The 24,997-nt window shown below is 45.1% G+C and overlaps 1 protein-coding gene across 1 annotated transcript in view; it reads left to right on the forward strand.

Moving 5' to 3' along the window:
• The window catches only part of LOC137338985 (cyclic nucleotide-binding domain-containing protein 2-like), a 140,620-nt gene that overhangs the window by 22,096 nt on the left and 93,527 nt on the right, over positions 1–24,997 (forward strand). Inside the window, exons 6-9 of the mRNA XM_068001900.1 lie at positions 3,427–3,515; positions 4,779–4,941; positions 5,901–5,984; positions 17,313–17,377. Coding sequence (XP_067858001.1) covers positions 3,427–3,515; positions 4,779–4,941; positions 5,901–5,984; positions 17,313–17,377 — 401 coding nt within the window. The remainder of the gene's footprint in view (positions 1–3,426; positions 3,516–4,778; positions 4,942–5,900; positions 5,985–17,312; positions 17,378–24,997) is intronic.

Here is a 24,997-nt window from a genome sequence, read left to right on the forward strand (position 1 = left end):
CATCCCATGAGCCTTAATCTTATGTAACAACCTCTTGTGTGGCATATCAAATGCCTTTTGAAAATCCAAATATACTACATCCACTGGTTCCCCCTTATCTACCCTTCTAGTTACATCCTCAAAAGACTCTAATAGATTTGTCAAACAAGATTTCCCTCTCGATCAAAAAGACAGCCTCCTTCCACCTCCATAACATTTCCCGTCTCCACCCCTGCCTCAGCCCATCTGATACTGAAACTCTCAGTCAAGACTGGACTATTCCAATGCTCTCCTGGCATTCCTCCCATCCTCCACCCTCCATAAACTTCAGTTCATCCAAAACTCTGCTGCCCATATCCCATCCTGCACCAGATCTCCCTCACCTATCACTCCTGCTCTTGCAGACCTACATCGGCTCCCGGTCCACCAATGCCTCCAATTTAAAATTCTCATCCTCATATTCAAATCCCTCCATAGCCTTGCCCTCCCTGTTTCTGTAACCTCCTCCGGGCTATAACCCTCCGAGAACTCTGTGTTCCTCCAACTCTAGCCTCTTTCATAACCCCCACTCCTTTTGCTTCAACATTGGCGGCCGTGCCTTCAGCCGTCTAGGCCCTATGCCCTGGAAATCCCTTCCTAAACCTCTCTTCCTCTCCACCCCTCTCTTCTCCTTTAAGACCCACCTAAAAACCACCTCTTTGACCAAGCTTTAGTCACACTTTGTAATATTGCCTGCTTAGGCTCGGTGTCAACTTTTGTCTGATTGTGCTCCTGTGAAGTGCCGTGAGACGTTTTCCTACGTTAAAGGCACTATATAAATGCAAATTGTTGTCGTTGATCTCCTGGAGGGCAGTAAGCTCTTGAGGATAAAAGAAGAAGAATCATCTGAGTTGGGGAGCAAATAGTACATCACAATGTGTTAGCGGATTTCCCCCGTTACTGTCGCAACTATGGGTTGTTAATCAACAATAACTTCTGCTTGATTCTAACCCGAGTGTTTATAAAATAGCAAGTTTAATAGATTGACTTACAACAGAATTGCACTGCAGCTATCTTCAACATGACATTCAGCAGTATTATAGTTGTAATACAACTGTCTACAGATTACATTAATGACAAGGAATCAATGCAACCTGACCTGTCCTCGAATCCAGGTAGATCAGACCTGACCTTTGCAGACTGCCTGTGGCAATGGACTTCAACTGTCCCCTCTTGAGAGCTCTAACTTTTGGGAGGGAGCATGCCTTATCTTTATACTATTCGATTGTCGTTGTTCTGTACGTAAGCACCGCTGGTCTTATCTCTTGGCTGTAAACCATTCCACTTTGCTGGCTCTCAGAAACCATCAAGGATTGTTTAATGTCTTAGTGTTTACATAGCCTTTCCCCGTTATCAAGTCTTAGTATGTTTAAAATAGGTTAGAACAACCTATCTCTTGAATCTTACTGTTTTTCACTATTCTAATGCCTCAGTACTCTTTCAATGACCTCTGGTTTCTGTAAGTTATTTTCCTCACATTGATGCGGACCTTTGCTCTCCTATTTTCTATGCTTGTTTTAAATCATCTTCTTACAACAATAAAGCTAAATTTGAAAGGAAGAAAAGAAAGACTTGCATTTATATAGTGCCTTTCACAGCCCAAGGATGTCCCAAAGAGCATTACAACCAATGAAGTACTTTTTGAAGTGTAGTCACTGTTGTAATATAGGGTAACCTGACAGCCAATTTGTTCACAGAGAGGTCCCACCATCAGCAATGAGATAAATGACCAGATAATGGGCCAAATCTTCCTGGAAAAATAACAGGGAGTTCACGACGCATGCCATTATTAATGTGCAAATCGGCCAGCATGTTCAGGGGAAGAAGAGATATGCCATGAGTTGCAAATCTCCAAAACTTGCTGGTCGATTTACGCCACTTCACCGTTTGTTTCGCACAAACAGCATCTCACCCTTAGCCTCCTTGTTATTTTTAAGAACTTGCTGGATTTGCACATTAATTGTCCATTAAACTTGCCACAGAAAGTTAGGGCTCATAATTAATAGCATAAGCACCCTTTTGACAACCTGATAATTGTTAATGCAATACCAATCAATCTTAGCAGCCCAGAAAGGGAACAATTTAAACTGCTGAGCCTTATTCCAGCATGTAGTAAATTCTTCTTAGAGATTTAAAAAAATTCAAATTTTAAATGTTACATTTTTTTCTTACTATCCCTTTCTGTCTCTTTTTTTCTCTCTCTTAATCCAATCTTTCTTTCCCTCTCTTTATTTCTGATTTGACTCTAATTTGCCCATTCTAATTCACTCTCCTTCCCCATTCATTCCTCTGTTTCTTCCTTAATCCTTAAATCTCATTAGTTAAGGAGATACACGTCTGGTCCCATCGTTCACGAAGGTCCCAGATGCCATGTTGCCCTCATTATCAGCTTGCACTTCCAGCAAGTTACGGCGCAAATTATATTCGAGTTGAAGGGTGCAGGAAAAATAATAATAAAGCGAGATGCTCTGCTCTAGCAAGACTTGGCCCAATCTGTTTCTGGTGATGTTGGTTGAGGGAGAAATATTGGCCAGGTCACTAGGAGAATTCTTTTGCTGTTCTTTGAATAGTGCCACAGAATCTTTTACATTCACCTGAGAGGGCAGACTTGGCCTCAGTTTAATGTCTCATCCAAAAGATGGCACCTCCGGCAGTGCAGTGCTCCCTCGTTACTGCACTGAAGTGTCAGCCTAGATTATGTGCTCAGGTTTCTGGAGTGGGACTTGAACCCCTCGACCTTCTGACTCAGAGGTGAGAATGCTACCACTGAGCAAAGGTTTATAACTTTAAGAAAGACATATTATTTGGGGCCACACATTTGGTACAAGAAGTTTAGTAATGTAACAATGTTCAAGAAATGCAAAACATAGGAGAACCATGAATCAGAAGATTAGTTTGAAATTGCTCAGAGAACATAATTAGATTGTGGACTTGATGTTTAATATTCAAGTACAATGAAGCTGAAGGTAGATAGAGGGGAAACACAGTAGAGTGTAAACTGAGTGAATAAGGCCAGGGGGCAGATTGCATTTACTGTTACATGGGTTAAATCCATTGAGAACCTTAATGCCATATAATTAAGTTGAGAAGTTTTTGGGTGACTACATGGAATGCCAGAGGACTGGTCATCGCATACCTCTGCCACTCTGCGATAGACGGGTGGTAAAATAAGAAATAAATTCACGAAGGCTATACTTGCTAACCCAGAGAGATTTATTGAAAATCACTCTGGCTGAAGGTCACCCATCTGCCACCTTGGGATAAGAAACTGAAAGGGAAAAGAAATGAATCTGGTCGCAAATAGTATCAGTGGCACATATCATGGTGTTAATGAGGTGGCACAAGTAAAATATAACCTCACCCTATGTATTCAAAATATTAATTATTTTTATATCTTTTGTGTTAAAGATACAGTCACTTCTACGTAAGAATCGAGCATTTCAAGTCATGCCCCACATTGTGCAATTGGAGATTTGCCAAGCTGTAGTCTATCAGCAGTAAGTAACAGATTTGAAGAGATATACCAGAGTTTATTTAATAATGTGTCTGCCAACTTTAGTGGAGCATTTACTCCTTAGATGTCACTAAATCTTTTTTTGTGGGAACAAAACTTGAATATGGGTATAAGAACCAAGAATGATGTCTACAACGAGGCACTTAACAACCTAAAGAAGCAAAGAATTTTCTACTAATTACCTGCAAATTATTTGTCAAAAAACTTGCAGTAATGATGTTATAATTGTTAATTGTCTCCTCTGGTAGCTGGGTGGGCTTGTCCAATGAATATCTGAGCCATAGAGACCAGGAAAGTCCCATCTTTGATTGCATGTTTGGGCTGAATTATCTGATATCATCTAGAGCTGCAGTACTATGCTACAACTGGCTCAGGCAGGGGAAAAGTGACCCGAGCTCCCACTCCTAACTGGCTTCCAATGACCTCAACTGGAAGGTTGATGAGTACAGGATTGTGCTTAGCTGTTCCCCCCGCCCCATGGTTGAATAGACTGTTCATAATCACTCCCAAGGCGCTCGTGATATTGACCATTTGAGTGAGGTACCAGAGGGTGACTGGTAGCTGTGGAGTCACTTCAAGCCTGTAATCTATTCACAGGTTTCACAATGTAGTTATAAGCTGTTCCTAGGGTTCCATTATACGTAACTAATATTTTTGCCATATATTCTTATATATATATATATATATATATATATATATATCATTTGTCTCATGAAAGGCTGTGTGACCTTACTGATATAAACACATGGGGCCTTATATTTTGGCTGGGATAATATAAGGTTATACAACTTGACAAATTTAGCTAAAGTATCTCCCCACAGCTAGTTTATGTCTCGGGTGGTAGTGCCTTCATATGAATATTTTGATTTATTGCAGGTGGTAGTATGGAGGTTATGGCATGGTTTTGGCAAAATATCAATGTCCGAACCATGGTTCAGTGATACATCATGGTCTGCAAGAATTATAAAAACCAACCCCCCTCCCAACCCGTCCCCTCACAGTTTACTTTATCTGATGGGGCTGAGAATGAGTCCTGGCCTGCTGAGGGTTTAGGCGATGGCTCTATTTGATGTCAGGTAATTCATGAGACTGGTCAAATTGTTGGTTTCTTTTAGCGTCTATAGCCATAGGAATATGCCAACTATGTTTTTCCCCACTGACTCCGACCTTTCATCGGAGAGGGGGAGGGACTGGAGACTCAAACATGTAATTGAAGTATTCAATGTGTGCTTTCTATTCTATTCAGGCACGAAGCCAAAACAATAATAGTGCGAGAAGGCCACCCACCTGAAGCATGTTATTTTGTATTCACTGGTAAACTAGCAGCTAAACCAAGTGACGGCTGTTCAATAAATCAAAATCACCTCACTGAAGTTCTGAATGAAATTGAGGAGGGTGATTTATTTGGGGTAAGAGTCTTTGTATTGAGCACCTAGACATATCTTATTAAAAATCTTATATCTGCACACGATTTCTGTTTGCACTACTTGACTTCCTTTGTTATGTTTTTGTCACACTTTTTGTGTCAACTTTTTCCCAATATATGTCCACATTTATAATGGGTTTTGCCGATGTAAACTCACCACTGATTGCATAATGTGGCCACCAGGTTCCAACAAGTCATTCATAATGTTTTCTGAAAATATTTTCACTCACAATTGCTTTTCAATAATTGGAATTGTGATGACCAAAATAAGGGTTTAAACAAAATTTTAAAAATCAAAAAATTATATATTTCATAATAAATTGATTAAATTTATTGATTGAAATTTATTTTGTGTTTTTTAATGTTCTCGTTAAAGTTTTTAGTTGAAGGCTTCCAAACCTCTCCCAAAACCTGGGCTTAGTCTTGATATTTTTGCTTTAAACTTGGATTATGCAGTCTAAGCATGTGCAATGTAACTAATTTCCCAAGATGCATAAATACATGTTCAGTCAGATGAACTGATGGATATTGTTCTTTAACTTCTAACACTTTCTGCTCAGTAGTTTTTTTTCAAATAATTTTTTAAAACAGTTTCAAAAGCTTTATTGAGGTAAAATTTATATTGAGTATATAATTACATTGTGACCACTTGATATAGGCAGTTTCCATTATAAATGTCGACATGGGAATTTATAAAGGAAATGTAAAAGTAAAAGACAGAATGCATGAATTTAAAATGGGGCCTGAATTACTTATGCATGCCCTGGTCCAATTATCCCCTGACCTCTAACCCCAATTCACCTTAAGTCTACACATGGGTCTTGACTCCCCATGTGTAATGCCATGGGAAAATAAACTGTTTTTATTAAGAAGAATGTCAGTTTAAAACTTATTAATGTAGTAGCTGACTATTTAGGCCTTTTGTAAACTTTTATTTTTCAGGATGCTGCACTTTTAACCAACACAAAGCGGCCTGCTACAATTTTCTGCAAGACTAATGCAGAACTCTTGCTGATAAACAAGGAGGTGTGTGTTTGGGTTGGTGAGCTATAGTTACCAGAGACTGGCAATGACACAAAAGCATTATATCACTGTCAGTATCCCTCTGTTAACAATCTTACTGAACTATTGAAGTGTTCTTAACTAAAAATATACACCATATCTGAAGCTGACCATAAAGATATCTTATGTACTTGTAGCTAATTAGACAGAAGATATGGTCTGGTTTCCTGGAGACCTCTAACAACAAGCATAATTAATTACTGACTAAAAGTAGCACATACATCAGTCTTTAAAGAAAACTCTGTTTTCCACAGCGTCTATTTTTATAATGTATAAAGACTGTGGAATTTTTCTGTGCCAACTACTAATTATTTCTCAATTAAACTTGCACCAATGATCTCACAATTGTTAATCCTTCAGTTTGAATGTCATGAAGAACAATAGATAGCGAATGTCAGAGGTGCAAGATTACAGGAATGTGTAGATACATAAGGGGTCCATTTCTTCTGAGCCTCTCCCACTCCGCTGCCATAACTTTGGCGGAAATTCAGTGGAAATCCTGTTTACGTGTGTAACCAGGGTTTCTGCTGAAGTTACGGTGGCAGAGCATGAGAAAGTCCATGGAAATTCTTCCCTATAGATGTAATTTCAGGAACCTGCACTCCAGATTGACGCAACAGTTAGAAAACTGATGTAACTTGGCTCTCACAGTTAGATAGCATTTAACCAACTAGATTAGTGTCCTGTTAGCGCTGTCAGAAACCATGCTGTCATGCGGAACCATTTTCCTATACTGGCACACTCTGGATTTCAAACTCGGAATTTGCTTTGGAGGACGTTAGTTTCCAATCTGATGAAACCGACATTTGAATTCGCTTAAATGATCATTGCTACTACTGGCTTGCTACTATTGTACAATTCCCATTTTAAACCTGTGGGATTCTCTGAATGAAGCATGTTTGATTCTATTAAGAAAGCACATTAATACACCATGATGAAGAAATGCAAATAACAGTCAAAAGCAACATTCAAAAGGTATACATTGAGTTATAATGAAACTACAGCACAGCCAAAGGCATTGCATTAAGAATTCTGAAGGACTACAGCTAGTCAATGAGGCTATAGATGGGGTTAATGGTACAATTATAATTGTACCATTAACCTCATCCTCGCGGGGAGGTTCACTAGTGCTGTGGGGGAGGGTTTAAACTAATTTGGCAGGGGGATGGGCACCAGGATGTAGTATTAGACAGGAGAAACAAGGTGCACAAAGGAGTGGGAGAGACAGATAGCACTAGGGTAAGAAATAGTACGGTATTAGGTGGGATCAGACTAAGAGAGAATACGAGAAGGTCTAAGATAGGTTTAGAGTGCGTGTGTGTAAATGCACGAAGTGTGGTAAATAAGGTTGGCGAGCTGCAGGTGCAAATAGCCACATGGGAATATGATGTAGTGGCGATAACAGAGACTTGGCTCACAAAAGGTCAGGATTGGGTACTAAATATTCCTGGATACAAGAGGCTCGATTTTAAAAGGGCAGTGGGATGGCAGGGGGTGGGGGGGTCAACGGGCGCGTGGCAAATCTGAATAATAAAAACTTATCACTCCCCACGCGATCGTGACTTACTTGGTGCCCCTTAATCTTGTTGCTGGATTTGCCATCCAAAAGCTGTGCAGCAGGTGGACTGCACACCCGCATGACAGGCTGTCAGCTGCAGCATCTAGATTTAAAGGGCCATTGCTCCAATGGACTTTGCTGGAGCAAAGAGCAAGAAGACCCAATGGAGCAGCACAGGGACAAGGCTGCTCCTAGATTCAGCGATGCCTCACTTCAGCTGCTACTGGCCGGGGTGAGGAGGAGGAGGGAACTATTTTTCCCGGCCGACAGGAGGAAGTGTCCTGCCTCGGCCACCAAGGAGGCCTGGCTCAAGGTGGCAGAGGAGGTCACCAGCAGCAGCAACATATCCAGCACCTGGGTCCAGTGCAGGAAGCGTTTCAATGACCTAACTAGGTCAGCAAAAGTGAGTACACTTACTGATTCTCCTGCATTCCGTGTTCCTCATCACCCCCCCTCCCCTCCAACTCATTCTGCACTGCCGAGACTACTCCATCACATCACTCCTCACACCCACTTAAGGTTCATCCTCAACTTACCTTCACTTCCTGAACACTTCCTCACCTCCCCATTTGTGACCCCACCACTACCACTCCCCCCAATCCTGATCCAATGTGATGTCTCTGTCTCATACTCACCCTCTGATGCACCTCTTTCACGGTCAGCCTCACCCAAAGCAATGCATTCATCGACTGACCACTTCACCATCACTCACTCACACGTCTGTACTTTCTCCCCTTCTAGGAGAAGAGAGTGCAAAATGCACGGGAGAGGGCGAGGACTGGAGGGGGGGCCACAACAAATAGTGGTCCTCACAGAGGCGGAGAAGGAGGCCCTGGAGATCGGTCGCACCCTCGAGTGCCTGTCTGTCGGGGACGCCAAAACTGGCACCCCACAAACATCTGGGGACACAACTTTAACATTCATCACACACAACATGAATTGATGTTAACAATGATTGGCATGTTGAACACCTCAGTATGCTCATCGCAACATGACACATCTGTGATGATGCTTAATATTGCCTTCTGTTCTCTTACAGGCCCTTCAACGACCTCAGTGAAGGCAGAGGGCGATTCCTCAGAGGAGCTCCAGGCCCCTGGAGGCGCACGGTCACATCTTAGTGAGCCATCCACCAGCGCAGATACTCACACCTCGGTGGGTCCTAGTAGTCAGTTAGTTGAGTTGGCACCTGGTGAGTCACCACACACAAGTGAGCACGAGCAGATACAGGTGGCAGGGGCAGATGTGGCGAGTCCGCGTCGGTGGGCGCGCTCCTCTCCAGGCTCTGCACAGCTGGATACAGATGCGGAACCCTGGGGGCCATCCTTTAAAAGGAGAATGATCGAGGGACAGCAGCACATTTGTGAGGTACTGGAACAGATGCCACGCACACTCTCAACAATAGCGCAGAGGATGGAGGAGTCCAACTCCTGAATTAGTGGTATGGTGGCACAGGTGTGGGAGGGAATCTCTGAGATAGTGTCACAGGAAAGTGAGGGAATCTCTGAGACAGTGTCACAGGGACGTGAAGGACTGTCTGAGATAGTGTCGCACGTAACTGCTGAAATGTCTGAGATAGTTTTGCAAGTAACTGCGGAAATGTTTGAGGTAGTGTCACAGGTAAGTGCAGGAATGTCTGCGATGGAGGGAAGGCTAGCCTCTGTTGAGCTTCAGGCACGGCTCACCAATGAGTCCATTCAGGCCCTGACAACAGCCGTTTGGACTCACGGTGAACAACATTTGCTGTGAGGAGGACACAAAGAGTCTGCAAAGGGATATAGACAGGTTAAGTGAATGGGCAGATGGAATATAACATGGGGAAATGTGAGGTTATTCACTTTGGTAGGAAGGATAGAAAAACAGAATATTTTTTAAATGGTGAGAAACTAAAATGTTGTTGTTCAGAGAGACTTGGGTGTCCTTGTACAAGAAACACAAAAAGTTAGCACGCAGGTACAGCAAGCAATTAGGAAAGCAAATGGAATGTTGGCCTTTATTGCAAGGGGGTTGGAGTACAAAAGTAAGGAAGTCTTACTACAATTGTACAGGGCTTTAGTGAGGCCTCACCTGGAGTACTGTGTACAGTTATGGTCTTTTGTTTTATTCGTTCATGGGATGTGGGCGTCGCTGGCGAGGCCAGCATTTATTGCCCATTCCTAATTGCTCTTGAGAAGGTGGTGGTGAGCCGCCTTCTTGAACCGCTGCAGTTCGTGTGGTGAAGGTTTTCCCATAGTTCTGTTAGGTAGGGAGTTCCAGGATTTTGACCCAGCGACGATGAAGTAACGGCAATATGTTTCCAAGTTGGGATGGTGTCTGACCTGGAGGGGAATGAGCAGGTGGTGATGTTCCCATGTGCCTGCTGTCCCTGTCCTTCTAGGTAGTAAAGGTCGTGGGTTTGGGAGGTGCTGTCAAAGAAGCCTTATCTAAGGAAGGATATACTTGCCTTAGAGGCAGTGCAGCGAAGGTTCGCTAGATTAATTCCTGGGATGAGAGGGTTGTCCTATGAGGCGAGGTTGAGTAGAATGGGCCTATTCTCTCTGGAGTTTAGAAGAATGAGAGGTGATCTAATTGAAACATGTAAGATTCTGAGGGGGCTTGACAGGGTAGAAGCTGAGGTTCTTTCCCTTGGCTGGAGAGTCTAGAACTAGGGGGCATAGTTGCAGGATAACGGGTCGGTCATTTAAGACTGAGATGAGGAGAAATTTCTTCGCTCAGAGGGTTGTGAATCTTTGGAATTCTCTACCCCAGAGAGCTGTGGATGCTGAGACGTTGAATATACTCGAGGCTGAGATAGACAGATTTCTGGAGTCTAGGGGAATCAAGGGATATGGGAATTGGGCAGGAAAGTGGAGTTGAGGTCGAAGATCAGCCATGATCTGATTGAATGGCGGAGCAGGCTCAAGGAGCCATATGACCTACTCCTGACCCTATTATGTTCTTATCTAATGTCACATTCTGCTGCCTTAAACAGGCAGACAGAAACTTTACAACTGGGCTTCCAAGCAGCATACATGTCCTCCAAACTGTTCTCCAGCAGGGTGGTAGGAGTGATGTGGGCTTGGTCCAGGAGAGGGATGATGGTGAAAGGGGACATGGAAGTGGGAACGTCACTCAAAGCGCTCCCACGTCTCGCCCGTTGTCCCCCTCTCAACCAGTACCTGCAATGCTGCCTCCTCTCCAGGTGGCCGAGTCTGCCCCTGCACAGGTGCAGGTGGAGCAATCTTTGGAGGGGCCCTCACAGGCTTCAAAACCCAGAGGCCGTAGGCCCAAAGCATCTAAGCAGTCCGGACATGAGTAACCGGCCACTACCTCTGCTGCAGCCACAGGGGATGCACCATGTAGAAGTAGTAAGAAGAGAAAGGCAAAGGATTTGTGATCACGAAGGTATCTAACAGACTGTCATGTTTTTCATTTGTATTTTGTTTTTGTTAAAGTCACATTAAATTTTATCATTCTCACTACCACTGCCACGTCTTGCCCATTCTTGATTGGCTTTTGTGATAGGGCCCTTTTCATGAGCTTCACCATGAACGGCGACACTTGATGCCACCCAGTGGGTCACTTTACAGTGGGTGTATGTGTAGTTGCAGGACTGTTTTGTTCCGGGGGGGGGGGGGGGCGGCGTGCAGGTGTTGGCGCTGGTCTTTCCAAGTGGTGTGAGGACTGGTTTCTTCTCACTTTCTGATCTTACGAGAACCATTCGCATATGAGTGACTCTCTGGCCTCACGAGCAGCCAGGTGAGCCGTATCTCTGCCTCTTGCTCCTCATCCTCCACCTCCTGCTGCTGCTTCTCATGCTCCTCCTCAATGTGGATGGCAGATGTGGATGGTGGATGAGGGGATGGGGCTTCATCAACCGGTACCCCTCTCTGTTGTGCCATGATGTGCAGGACACAACACACTACTATAATGCGACCCACTCTCACTGGTGCGTATTGAAGCGCTCCCCCAGAACAATCGAGGCACCAAAATCGCATCTTCAGCAGTCTTATCGCATGTTCAATTATAGACCTGGTGGTGATGTGGCTGTCATTGTATCGGCACTGTTGCTCACTGACAGGGTTCTTCAGAGATGTCCTGAGCCACGTCTGCAGGGGGTATCCTTTGTCCCCGAGGGGCCAGTGGTTAAGAGTGTTTGGTGCGTGGAAGAGGGCCGGGATGTTACATTTCCTCAGAATGAACGAATCGTGGCAGATACCAGGGAATCTGGCGTACACGTGAAGAAATCTTTTGCTGTGGTCACAAACGAGCTGAGTGCTGATGGAGTGATACCCCTTCCTGTTGATGAGCAGTCCTGGTTTGTGTGGAGGTACTCGTATTGCTATATGGGTGCGATCGATTACACCCCGTACCCGTGGGAAGCCAGCCACAGAGTGGAATCCCACTGCCCTCTCCGTATGGTTGAGGTCGTCCATGGGGAAGTTTTTTTTAATTCGTTCATGGGATGTGGGCGTCTCTGGCGAGGCCGGCATTTATTGCCCATCCCTAATTGCCCTTGAGAAGGTGGTGGTGAGCTGCCTTCTTGAACCGCTGCAGTCCGTGAGGTGAAGGTTCTCCCACAGTGCTGTTAGGAAGGGAGTTCCAGGATTTTGACCCAGCGACGATGAAGGAACGGCGATATATTTCCAAGTCGGGATGGTGTGTGACTTGGAGGGGAACGTGCAGGTGGTGTTGTTCCCATGTACCTGCTGCCCTTATCCTTCTAGGTGGTAGAGGTCGTGGGTTTGGGAGGTCCAGTGAAACAAACTGTTAGTGATCTGCCTTATGCACTTGTTTGCAGACGACTGAGAGACCCCGGCGATTCACCAGTGGCACCCTGGAATGATCCAGAGGCGAAGAAGTTGAGGGAAGTGGTCACTTTAACAGCGATGTGTAATGAGATGCTGCCAGGCCCAGTCGGGAGCAACTCAGCATGAAAGAGGCTGCAGATGTCTGTGACCACCTGGCAACTCACTCTCAGCCTTCATATGCACTGCTTCTCAGAGAGGTGCAGGAAGCTGAGCCTCGGTCTGTAGAGCCTCTGGCGAGAGTAGTGCCTCCTGCAACCTATGTTGTTGCCCTCTGTGCTCTTGTGCAGGTACCTGTGGTACAGCACTGTGTTGTGGAGTTACAAGTGGCAGAAATGCAGGTGCCTGGCGAGGATGGTGATGGTCCTTATTCCCATATATAATGATGAATGCAGCCATGGCGCCCCCCCTCCCCCATCCTGATGGTGTCAGTTTGAGGGGGTCCAAAAAGTTGGTAAATATGTGTAAACAGAACAACTCTGAATGGAAACCAAGAATTTTCAGTCTAAACACAAAGATCTCCCAGCCAATAGTTTGAGAGAACTGAGTGCCCTGCTGCAATAACTCACATTTTATCCCCATTTGTCAAACAGGGATTTAAATGTCCAAATGGCTGCCGGCTGAAACACGACTCGTTCCCCATGGCGTGTTCACAGCACGGGAAACACGCTGAGGCATCGTTGAAATCGCTTGCCTTCACACTTAATAGTATTTTTGGATTTTTAAACTAGGTTAACTAGTTGTATTGATGCTTTAAATATTGTCCGCCGGCTTTAATTGCTGGCGGGACTTCCGGGTTCGGGAACGGCGCACGCGCCCAGATGACTGTGGGTCATGCGCGTTCTTAGGCGTGTTGGAGCTGGGATTTCTACACGCTCCTGGAAAATGCAATTTGCTTTGCCCCCCCCCTGCCCCCAACGCACCCACACTTTTGTTTTAAAATCGAGCCCAAGGTGCTCAGGAAAGATAGAGAAGGAAAAGAAAGGAGGGGGGGGTGGTGGGGGCGGTGGCAGTATTGATTAAGAAAAATATTGCAATGCTGGAGAGAGAGGATGCCCTTGAGGGGTCAAGGACATAATCTATTTGCCTAGAGTTAAGAAACAATAGAGGCGCCATCACACTACTGGGTGTATTCTGTAGGTCACCAACTAGTGGTAAGGATATAGAGGAGCAAATGTGCAGGGAAATTACTGAGAGGTGCAAGAACTATAGAGTAGTGATACTGGGGGACTTCAACTATCCTAATATAGACTGGGATAGTAAACTCTTGCTATCTGTTTTTATATTTTTTGCTGATAGATTATGAAAATAAATTAGCAAAAAATATAAAAACAGATAGCAAGAGTTTCGACAGTTATATAAAAAGAAAAAGGGTGGCTAAGGCAAACGTAGGTCCTTTAGAGGATGAGACCGGGAAATTAATGGTGGGAAACATGGAGATGGCAAAAATGCTGAACAAATATTTTGTTTCAGTCTTTACGGTAGAGGACACTAAGAATATCCCATCAGTGGACAAACGGGGGGCTCTAGGGGGTGAGGAGCTAAATACGATTAAAATCACTAAGGAATTGGTACTCAGTAAATTAATGGGACTCAAGGCGGATAAATCCCCTGGACCTGATGGCTTACATCCCAGGGTCTTGAGGGAAGTGGCAGTAGGGATTGTGGATGCTTTGGTAATAATTTTCCAAAATTCTCTGGACTCGGCAAAGGTCCCGGCAGATTGGAAAACTGCTAATGTAACACCGTTATTTAAAAAGGGTATTAGGCAGAAGGCTGTAAATTATAGACCAGTTAGCCTCACATCTGTGGTGGGTAAAATTTTGGAGTCTATTATTAAGGAGACAGTAGCGGAACATTTGGATAAACATAATTTAATAGGACAAAGTCAGCATGGCTTTACAAAGGGGAAGTCATGTCTGACAAATTTGCTTGAGTTCTTTGACGATATAACGTACAGAGTGGATAAAGGGGAACCAGTGGACGTAGTGTATTTAGACTTCCAGAAGGCATTCGACAAGGTGCCACATAAAAGATTATTGCTCAAGATAAAGAATCACTGGATTGGGGGTAATATTCTGGCATGGGTGGAGGATTGGTTATCTAACAGGAAGCAGAGAGTTGGGATAAATGGTACATTCTCGGACTGGCAACCAGTAGCCAATGGTGTTCCGCAGGGGTCGGTGTTGGGTCCCCAACTCTTTACAATCTATATTAACGATTTGGAGGAGGGGACCGAGTGTAACATATCAAAGTTTGCAGATGATACAAAGATGGGAGGGAAAGTAGAGAGTGAGGAGGACATAAAAAACCTACAAGGGGATATAGACAGGCTGGGTGAGTGGGCGGAGATTTGGCAGATGCAATACAATATTGGAAAATGTGAGGTTATGCACTTTGGCAGGAAAAATCGGAGAGCAAGTTATTATCTCAATGGCGAGAAACTGGAAAGTACTGCAGTACAAAGGGATCTGGGGGTCCTAGTGCAAGAAAATCAAAAGGTTAGTATGCAGGTGCAGCAGGTGATCAAGAAGGCCAACGGAATGTTGGCTTTTATTGCTAGGGGGATAGAATATCAAAACAGGGAGGTATTGCTGCAGTTATATAAGGTATTAGTGAGACCGCACCTGGAATACTGCATACAGTTTTGGTGTCCATACTTAAGAAAAGACATACTTGCTCTCGAGGCAGTACAAAGAAGGTTCACTCGGTTAATCCCGGGGATGAGGGGGCGGACATATGAGGAGAGGTTGAGTAGATTGGGACTCTACTCATTGGAGTTCAGAAGAATGAGAGGCGATCTTATTGAAACATATAAGATTGTGAAGGGGCTTGATCGGGTGGATGCGGTAAGGATGTTCCCAAGGATGGGTGAAACTAGAACGAGGGGGCATAATCTTAGAATAAGGGGCTGCTCTTTCAAAACTGAGATGAGGAGAAACTTCTTCACTCAGAGGGTGGTAGGTCTGTGGAATTTGCTGCCCCAGGAAGCTGTGGAAGCTACATCATTAAATAAATTTAAAACAGAAATAGACAGTTTCCTAGAAGTAAAGGGAATTAGGGGTTACGGGGAGCGGGCAGGAAATTGGACATGATTTTAGATTTGAGGTTAGGACCAGATCAGCCATGATCTTATTGAATGGCGGAGCAGGCTCGAGGGGCCGATTGGCCTACTCCTGCTCCTATTTCTTATGTTCTTATGTTCTTATTGTAAAGGGCAAAGAGGGGAATGAATTTCTGAAGTGTATTCAGGAAAACTTTCTTCATCAGTATGTTTCCAGTACTAGAAAGGCTGGCTGTACTTAAAGTAGATAAGTCACCCGGTCCGGTGGGATGCATCCTAGGTTGCTGAGGGAAGTCAGGATGGAAACTGCAGAGGTGCTGGCCATAATCTTTCATTCCTCCTTAGGTATGGGGGTGGTGCCAAAGGACTGGAGAATTGCAAATTTTACACCCTTGTTCAAAAATGGGTGTAAGGATAAACCCAGCAACTATAGGCCAGTCAGTTTAACCTTGTTGGTGGGGAAACTTTTCGAAACGACAATCCGGGACAAAATTAATAGTCACTTGGACAAGTGTGGATTAATAAAGGAAAGCCAGCACGGATTTGTTAAAGACAAATTGTGTTTAACTAACTTGATTGTGTTTTTTGATTAGGTAACAGAGAGGGTTGATGAGGGCAATACAGTTGATGTTATGTATATGGACTTTCAAAAGGCGTTTGATAAAGTGCCACATAATAGGCTTGTCAGCAAAATTGAAGCCCGTGGAATAAAAGGTGCAGTAGCAGCATAGATACAAAATTGGCTAAGTGGCAGGAAACAGAGAGAAGTGGTGAACAGTCGCTTTTTGGACTGGAGGAAGGCATACAGTGGTGTTCCCCAGGGTCCGGTACCAGAACCGCTGCTTTTTCTAATATGTTATAATGACTTGGACTTGGGTGTGCAGTTTCAAAATTTGCAAATGACACAAAACTTGGAAGTGTAGTAAACGGTGAGGAGAATAGTAATAGACTTCAAGAGGACATAGACAGGCTGGTGGAATGGGCAGACACATGGCAGATGAAATTTAACGCAGAGAAGTGCGAAGTGATACATTTTGGCAGGAAGAATGAGGAGAGGCAATATAAACTAAATGGTACAATTCTAAAGGGGGTGCAGGAACAGAGAGACCTGGGGGTATATGTGCACAGATCTTTGAAGGTGGCAGGACAGGTTGAGAAAGCGGTTAAAAAAGCATACGGGGTCCTGAGCTTTATAAATAGAGGCATAGAGTACAAAAGCAAGGAAGTTATGTTGAACCTTTATAAAACACTGGTTCGGCCACAACTGGAGTATTGTGTCCAATTCTGGGCACCGCACTTTAGGAAGGATGTGAAGGCCTTAGAGATGGTCCAGAAAAGATTTACTAGAATGGTTCCAGGGATGAGGGACTTCAGTTACATGGATAGACAGGAGAAGCTGAAGTTGTTCTCCTTAGAGCAGAGAAGGTTAAGAAGAGATTTGATTGAAGTGTTCAAAATCATGAAGGGTCTAGACAGAGTAGCTAGAGAGAAACTGTTCCCATTGGCAGATGGGTCAAGAACCAGAGGACATAGATTTAAGTTGATTGGCAAAAGAACCAAAGGTGACATGAGGAAAAACTTTTTTATGCAGCGGGTAGTTATGATCTAGAATGCGCTGCCTGAAAGGGTGGTGGAAGCAGATTCAATCATGGCTTTCAAAGAGAAATTGGATAAACACTTGAAGGGAAAAAAATCTGCAGGGCTACGGGAAAGAGCGGTGCAATTGGACTAACTGGATTGCTCGTACAAAGAGCTGGCACGGGCTTGATGAGTTGAATGGCCTCCTTCTGTGCTGTAACCATTCTATGATACAAGTTAAGCCATATTATTTAATTATTAAATAGCCTGATTTTTTTTCATCATTCTTTATTTTCAATTCTCAGGATTTTGAATCCATACTGGCCAGATTTCTTCAGCAACGGTATAGTGCAGTCACTGATTTACTGAGGTACTGTAAAGTTTTCATTCAATAAACTGTTACACAATGGGCCAGAAATTGCTGCAATGGTGGATCTCATGATGAATGACATTAGTTGGAGTTTTATGCTCACTATTGACATCGCACTACATTTGCTGGAACTTCGATAGGATAACTGCGCAGTGATGTCAGTGTCACCTCTGGGACCTCATGAATGTCATGCCGAATGGCTTATCTCCTTAACCAATGAAAGAAAAGGAAAGAGAAAGAAACAGAGTGTACGACGGAGAAGGAAATACGGTGAATAAGTTAGAGACAGAGTGTACGACGGAGAAGGAAATACGGTGAGTCAAGTTAGAGACAGAACTAAAGAGAGGGAAAGAAAGAGAATGGATTAAGAGAGAGTGAGAAAGAAGAGACAGAAAGGAAAAGTAAGAAAAAAATTAAAAAGAACAAGCAGAAAAAGAGGACACTGTAACCCAGTTGAAAAGTTAATGAATGAATGGCAGGGTAGGTGTGCACAATGTACAAATGTACAAATATTCTTGATCCATGAAGTATAGAACCAGCAGTCCCACCCATCATGATCAGGAACAGTGGAACACCCAGTGGGTATGCCATTGTACTACTTTCATAGGCACATAGGAATTGATCAATGATAAAAGACCAAGGTCCATCTAGTTCGTCTTCTGCCATCCTGGTAGTCACATGATACAATGATAATTGAGTTGTTGACTAATTATAGCAATCAATCTCTATCAATTGGTCTACAACAGACCCAAAAATGTCACGAGGAAAACCCCATTGGTGGAAAACTTTGGGGACATTAGTTCCAAACTAAAGTTTTTCTTCCCAAGCCTGCTAGACTTACCACAACATGTCTCAAATTACTCATATATTGTAACTCAAAATGTTATTTTCTGAAAGAATTCTATTTCATTTGCATTCCTTAGTGTTGAAACAGCTTTGCTCCCTGAAAAATGTTGCCTTCCGACACTATCAAGAGTGTGGATGGCAAGATTAGCAGAAAAATACTACCAAAACAGATAAAGAGTTTAAAAAACTTCTGGGAACAATTCACTACCTGTTGGAGTGAGACTGCACAGCTTCATTGTTCCCTTTCTGGGCCTCTAAGGCTGAGTGTCATATCAGGACCATAAATCAAATCATTAACAGAGTCCCCTACGACATTAATTACCTGGCTGCAGCAGGAATAATTCGTATTAATATCATAAATCCAGCAATTTCATGATTGCCATTAACTTCAATGGGGAGCCTCATGACGAGAAGGTACTTTTATGGGTTTTGGTGAGGCGAATGGCGGAGCAGCGCAAATCGTCCAGCAATCAGATAATGGCCAGATAATCTGCTTTAGTGATGTTGGTTCAGGGATAAATGTTGGCCAGGACACTGGGAGAACTCCCCAGCTCTTCTTCGAATAGTGCCATGGGATCTTTTACGTCCACCTAAGAGGGCAGATGGGGCCTCAGTTTAACATCTCATTGAGTCAGTGGGAAGTGGACATTGATCCTATGAAGGAAAAGAAAGAACGAACTTGCATTTATGTAGCACCTTGCATGACCTCATGACATATCAAGCTGCTTTACATCCAATTAAGTACTTTTGAAATGTGATAAATTGTTGTAATGTAGGGACATGCGACAGCCAATTTTTGCACAGAAAGGTCCCACAAACAGCAATGAGATAAATGACCAGATAATCTGTTTTGGTGTTGGTTGAAGGATAAATATTGGCCAGGATACCAGGAGAACTCTCTTACTCTTCTTTGATTAGTGCCAAAGGATCTTTTACGTCCACCTGAGGGGGTAGAGGAGGTCACGGTTTTATGTCTCAAGCAAAAGATGGTACCACCGACAGTGCAGTACTCTTAATACTGCACTGAAGTGTCAGCCTAGATTACGTGCTCAAGTCTCTGGAATGGAGCTTGAAATCACGACCTTCTGACTCAGAGGTGAGAGCGCTACCACTGAGCAAAGATTTATAACTTTAAGAAAGATATATTATTTGGGGCTACACATTTGGTACAAGAAGTTTAGTAACCTAATAATGTTCAAGAAATGCAAAACATAGGAAACCGTGGCCTCGATATTAACCACCCCACAATGGGCAGGAGAAGGTCGGAGGGAAGGTTAAAGACTTAAATACAGGGAATGTGTCCCTAACACCGCCTTTTCTATGGCGGCGGATGTCGTGGCATCCGAGTGTCCTGCTGCGGAGAGGTGGGACACTTTATCAACATATTTAAATCAGGCTCCGACAGTGCAATTGGGAGCCCGATTTAAAATTCACTGCTGCTGCGTGGGTTTCCCAGCAGTGAAAGGGAGGTGGGAGTTGCTGGCTCCACAAGGTAAGTGCCTTTTCCAGCACTCCTTGTGAGCCAGGAGGAGCAGGAGTGCTCCACCCATTCATTCAACAAAGCCTCAACCTCCCCCTGTGATCGTGGCCTCTCTCTAGCCCCTGCCGCAATCGCCGACCTTTCCCCCCCTCCAGCTCCGATGGACTCTCTCTCCCTCCAGACCTGATGTCCGATCCTTCCCCCCTGCCGGACCATGACTGTGAGGGAATTCCAGCACAGATCCTGTCAGAATTTGTGGGGTCAGAGGGAGGCCCCCGTTTTAAACTTTTAAGCACCTGGATACAGCACTGGATACAGCAGAGGCTATGCACAGCATCCTGGCTGTAGTGCTGAAGACTTGTGCTCCAGAACTAGCCATGCCTCTAGCCAAACTGTTCCAGTACAGCTAAAATACTGGGATCTACCCGACAATGTGGAAAATTGCCCAGGTATGTCCTGTCCACAAAAAGCAGGACAAATCCAAGCCGGCCAATTACCGCCCCATCAGTCTACTCTCAATCATCAGGAAAGTGATGGAAGGTGTCCTCGACAGTGCTATCAAGCGGCACTTTTGGAAAGATGGATTCATGTGCCTCTCGGTCCCCTCTGCAAAGGGACTGATAAAAGCAGTTTGAAAAGAAATTTCTGTACCCATCTTTGGGCTTCCCGACTCCTGAGGCTCGTACACAACTCCCTTCTTGGTGTACTTGCCTCCAAAGATGCCTATCCTTCTGTGATTCTGAGGTTGCAGGAATTCCAAATTGTAGGGATCTCCCTCCATCCCAGTGGCCTTCTAAAGGGTGGACAGAGCTCCGACCCTTATAGGGGCATTTGATAATTCCTAGCACAGGCTGGGACCTGGCGTATCTGGGTTGCTGTTTTGAAGCCTTTCCGCTGCACTCCCATTGGAGTGTGATGGGACCGTGCTGGAACAGCCAAGGAATTTTCAGCCGCAATATTCATAAGTCCATTGAGACAGCCATCTATTTATCACCACTAGATGGCATTCCAATACAATGTAATCCAATATTTTATAACATTTGTTTTAGTTTACTTTGTATTGATAATATTGCAATGCTTCTATCAATGTTCTGATCCTTTATTTAATATTTAAGGATCAATTCAATGATCTTGGCTGAATGCTTCGTTCATGTAGGACCTTAGGCTACTAGAGTGGCCAGCTGGCCGTACCCAATTGAGTGAGGTCAGTTTGTTTTTTCACATGAGCGGAGGGAGTGTTATGATTGGTGCAGATGGGATACCTGAGGAGCAGTAGCTCTTAAAGGGAAGCACCCACTTAAAGCTAGCCAATTTTTTTAGCTGCAACAATTCTCCAAGGTCAGAAATGGAAGGTGGGCATGGGAACATGGTCAGCAGGCCCTTTGAATGAAGCTGCCGATTGCCAGGGGGAGAAAACAAGGATTGATAGTGGACCTCCCAATATTTGGAGTGGAATCAATTGAGGCTGTGGGCCAAGTAAAGCTTGGTGACTTTGTGCCAACCTAGCAAAGTTAGTGCCCTCTTTTACTTAATCTTCTTACTTCTTTAAAATCACCCACTCTTCACAACAACAGCATGAAATGTGATATATTTGTATTGGAAGTGTGTCCTCAGCTGTTTCATACAGGCATCATGCAAATGGATGCTTCTTTTCTCTTTACACAGGGGTCTTCCAAGATGACAGATCTAGCGCCAGAGATGATCAGGAAGTCTGTCTATCTCTTGAGCACCCATCTCACACACATACTGCTGACACAGGCATCTACCTCAGGGGATTCAGCTCAGATATATGTACCTCAGGGTTATTCAAGGTCAGAGGGCACTCATTGTGAAGCATGGAGCACAATTAAGGTGGATCAAGTGGAGATGGCAGCAGAGGAACAACAACTGATAGAATCTGATGGAAAATGGATGTTGTACACTGAAAATATATTACACTGGGCAAGGACTGTAGTCTACCAAAGCTGTGTCACAGGAAGCAGTAGGTGTAATCCACTGGATCACTATCATAGAAAGCATTGGTTCTCCAAAAGAATGTAGCCAAGATGGATAGCGAGCTAATTAGAGAAGTGTCATTGTTGGCCAGTAGCAAACTAATGTTTCTCCCACTGAATAGGTTGGGCCTCAGAGGAGCCATTCCAGGGAACAGGGTGCTGTTTACAGGTGATCGACATAGAGCTCTTGGGTGTGGGTGGACTGATGGTGCCATTTCCCCCCCCCCTCCCCCCAACCCAATGCCTATTATCACAATGTCAATATAATAGGCCAGATTTTGCTGTAGCAGGGCATCTAACAGCATCTGTTGTTAGTTAGATTTACCCCTGCACCCTTCAGCTCAAAAATTTTAACCCACAAAGTTGCTGAAAGTGCGAGCTGATAACGGCGCAGAGAGGGTAACAGGGCATCTGGGACCTGAGTGAACAGGGCAACCAACAGGATATCTCCTTAACCAAAGAGATTTAAGGAGAGGGAAGGAAAGATTGGATTGAGAGAGAGAGAAAAAAAGTCAGATAGGAGAAGTAAGAAAAAAAATAAAATTAAAAATTTCACATTTTTAAAATCTCCCACAAAAATTCAAAACCTGAAGGAATGAGACTCCACACTTCAGTGAAATCACCTCTCATTCTTCTAAACTCTAGAGAGTATAGGCCCATTCTACTGAATCTCTCCTCATAGGACAACCCTCTCATCCCAGGAATCAGTCTAGTGAACCTTCGTTGCACCACCTCTAAGGCAAATATATCCTTCCTTAGGTAAGGAGATCAAAACGGTACATAGTACAGAAGAATGAGAGGTGATCTCATTGAAACGTAGAAAATTCTTAGAGGGCTTGACAGGGTAGATGCTGAGAGGCTGTTTCCCTTGGCTGGAGAGTCTAGAATTAGCCGTCATAGTCTCAAGATAAGGGGTCGGCCATTTAGGGCCAAGATGAGGAAACATTTCTTCACTCAGAGGGTTGTGAATCTTTGGGATTCTCTACCTCAGAGGGCTGTAGATGCTCAGTCGTTGAGTATATTCAAGACTGAGATCGATGGATTTTTGGACATAAAGGGAATCAAAGGATATGGCGGGAAAGTGGAGTTGAGGTCGAAGATCAGCCATGATTTTGTTGAATGGCGGAGCAGGCTCGAGGGGCTGTAAGGCCTACTCCTGCTCCTACTTCTTACGTTCTTATGCAATAAAACCAGAAAGTGCTGATTAGTCGGCACCTGAAAGAAAAAGACAGATCAACGTTTCGAGTGTTGCCCTTATTTGTACTGAGTTCTGACAAAGGTTCCACTTTAAATGTGAAGCTGTCCCTTTTTCTTTTAGACTTTTCCATCATTTTCTGCTTTTAATTTCAGATTTATACCATTTTTGGGGTCGATTTTGTGATTTAACATTCCACATGCAGAACTCTGCCTGAGAAGGGCGGATATTGGGAATTTGGTCTGAGGTTAGCAACCCACAGGGATTAAACAGAGACTTTAATTACCCTTTGAGCAATGAATGAGTTTAACAGGTTTCTTTACGTTGAAACAAGAAATTTTATTTTCTGGCACAGAGAAAAGGGTGACATTGCATTAATAATCCACCAGGTGGTGCTTAGGAGCATCATGGATGAAGTGCTGGAAAGAGTGTATTCCAAAAGATGCATCTGTCAATCGTCAAACTGGAAATCAATCCAATGCAAAATAAAAGTGATTACAATTTAATACTGGTGATTCTTCTACAATCTAAAGACCAGGGAGTAAATTTTAACCCCCAAGAACGAGTGGTTTGGGGGCAGGTGGGGAGTTAAAATCCTCCTTTTTCAGATCGGGACCATAACCAACACGCCTACTTCTGGGTTTAACCCAGGCAGCTTTGACTGCGTGTGGAGAGCAGACACCAGGAAGTCCCGCCCCCACTTAAAGCCGATGGGCCGATACTTAAAAGGGCAATGTACCTCTTTGGGATACTTGAGCTACTTAATATTTTGCGTATTGGAATAATAAAATAAATTTAATCTTACTTGTTTGGATTTCCCATCGCTTCCCATTCATGTCAGGTGAAAGCAGGCGGGAAGGGCCGGGACCATGGGGTGAGTGCCTTTATTGCACTGCTTGTGGGCCCAGAGGAGCAGGAGTGATTCATCCAGGCCCAACAAGCTCACCTGACCGACAGGAACCCCGCGATCAGCCGACCCCCGTCCCCGATGGTGGACCCCCACCTACCTCCGACTCTTCAGCCGACCTCCAGCCACCTCCGATCTGTTCCTCGCCCCCCGATCTGTTCCTCACCCCCCCCGATCCGTTCCTTGCCCCTCCCCCGATCTGTTCCTTGGCCCCCCCCGATCTGTTCCTCACCCCCCGATCCGTTCCTTGGCCCCCCCGATCTGTTCCTCACCCCCCGATCCGTTCCTTGGCCCCCCCCGATCTGTTCCTCACCCCCTGATCTGTTCCTCGCCCCCCCGATCTGTTCCTCACCCCCTGATCTGTTCCTCACCCCCCCCGATCCGTTCCTTGCCCCCCCCCCCGATCTGTTCCTCACCCCCTGATCTGTTCCTCGCCCCCCCGATCTGTTCCTCACCCCCTGATCTGTTCCTCACCCCCCCCGATCCGTTCCTTGCCCCCCCCCCCGATCTGTTCCTTGGCCCCCCCCGATCTGTTCCTCACCCCCCGATCCGTTCCTTGGCCCCCCCCGATCTGTTCCTCACCCCCCGATCTGTTCCTTGGCCCCCCCGATCCGTTCCTTGGCCCCCCCCTGATCTGTTCCTCGCCCCCCGATCCGTTCCTTGCCCCCCCCCCCGATCTGTTCCTTGGCCCCCCCCTGATCTGTTCCTCACCCTCCGATCTGTTCCTCACCCCCTGATCTGTTCCTCACCCCCCCCCGATCTGTTCCTCACCCCCCGATCCGTTCCTTGGCCCCCCCCGATCTGTTCCTCACCCCCCGATCCGTTCCTTGCCCCCCCCCGATCTGTTCCTCGCCCCCCCCGATCTGCTCCTCACCCCCCGATCTGTTCCTCACCCCCCCCGATCTGTTCCTTGCCCCCCCCCGATCTGTTCCTCGCCCCCCCCGATCTGTTCCTCACCCCCCCGATCTGTTCCTCACCCCCCCGATCTGTTCCTTGCCCCCCCCCGATCTGTTCCTCGCCCCCCCCGACCTGTTCCTCACCCCCCCGATCTGTTCCTCACCCCCTGATCTGTTCCTCGCCCCCCGATCTGTTCCTCACCCCCCCGATCTGTTCCTCGCCCCCCCCGATCTGTTCCTCACCCCCCGATCTGTTCCTCACCCCCCCCGATCTGTTCCTTGCGCCCCCCCCCGATCTGTTC

This window comes from Heptranchias perlo, chromosome 1 (assembly GCF_035084215.1).
Source record: "Heptranchias perlo isolate sHepPer1 chromosome 1, sHepPer1.hap1, whole genome shotgun sequence".
Classification (NCBI taxonomy): Eukaryota; Metazoa; Chordata; class Chondrichthyes; order Hexanchiformes; family Hexanchidae; genus Heptranchias; species Heptranchias perlo.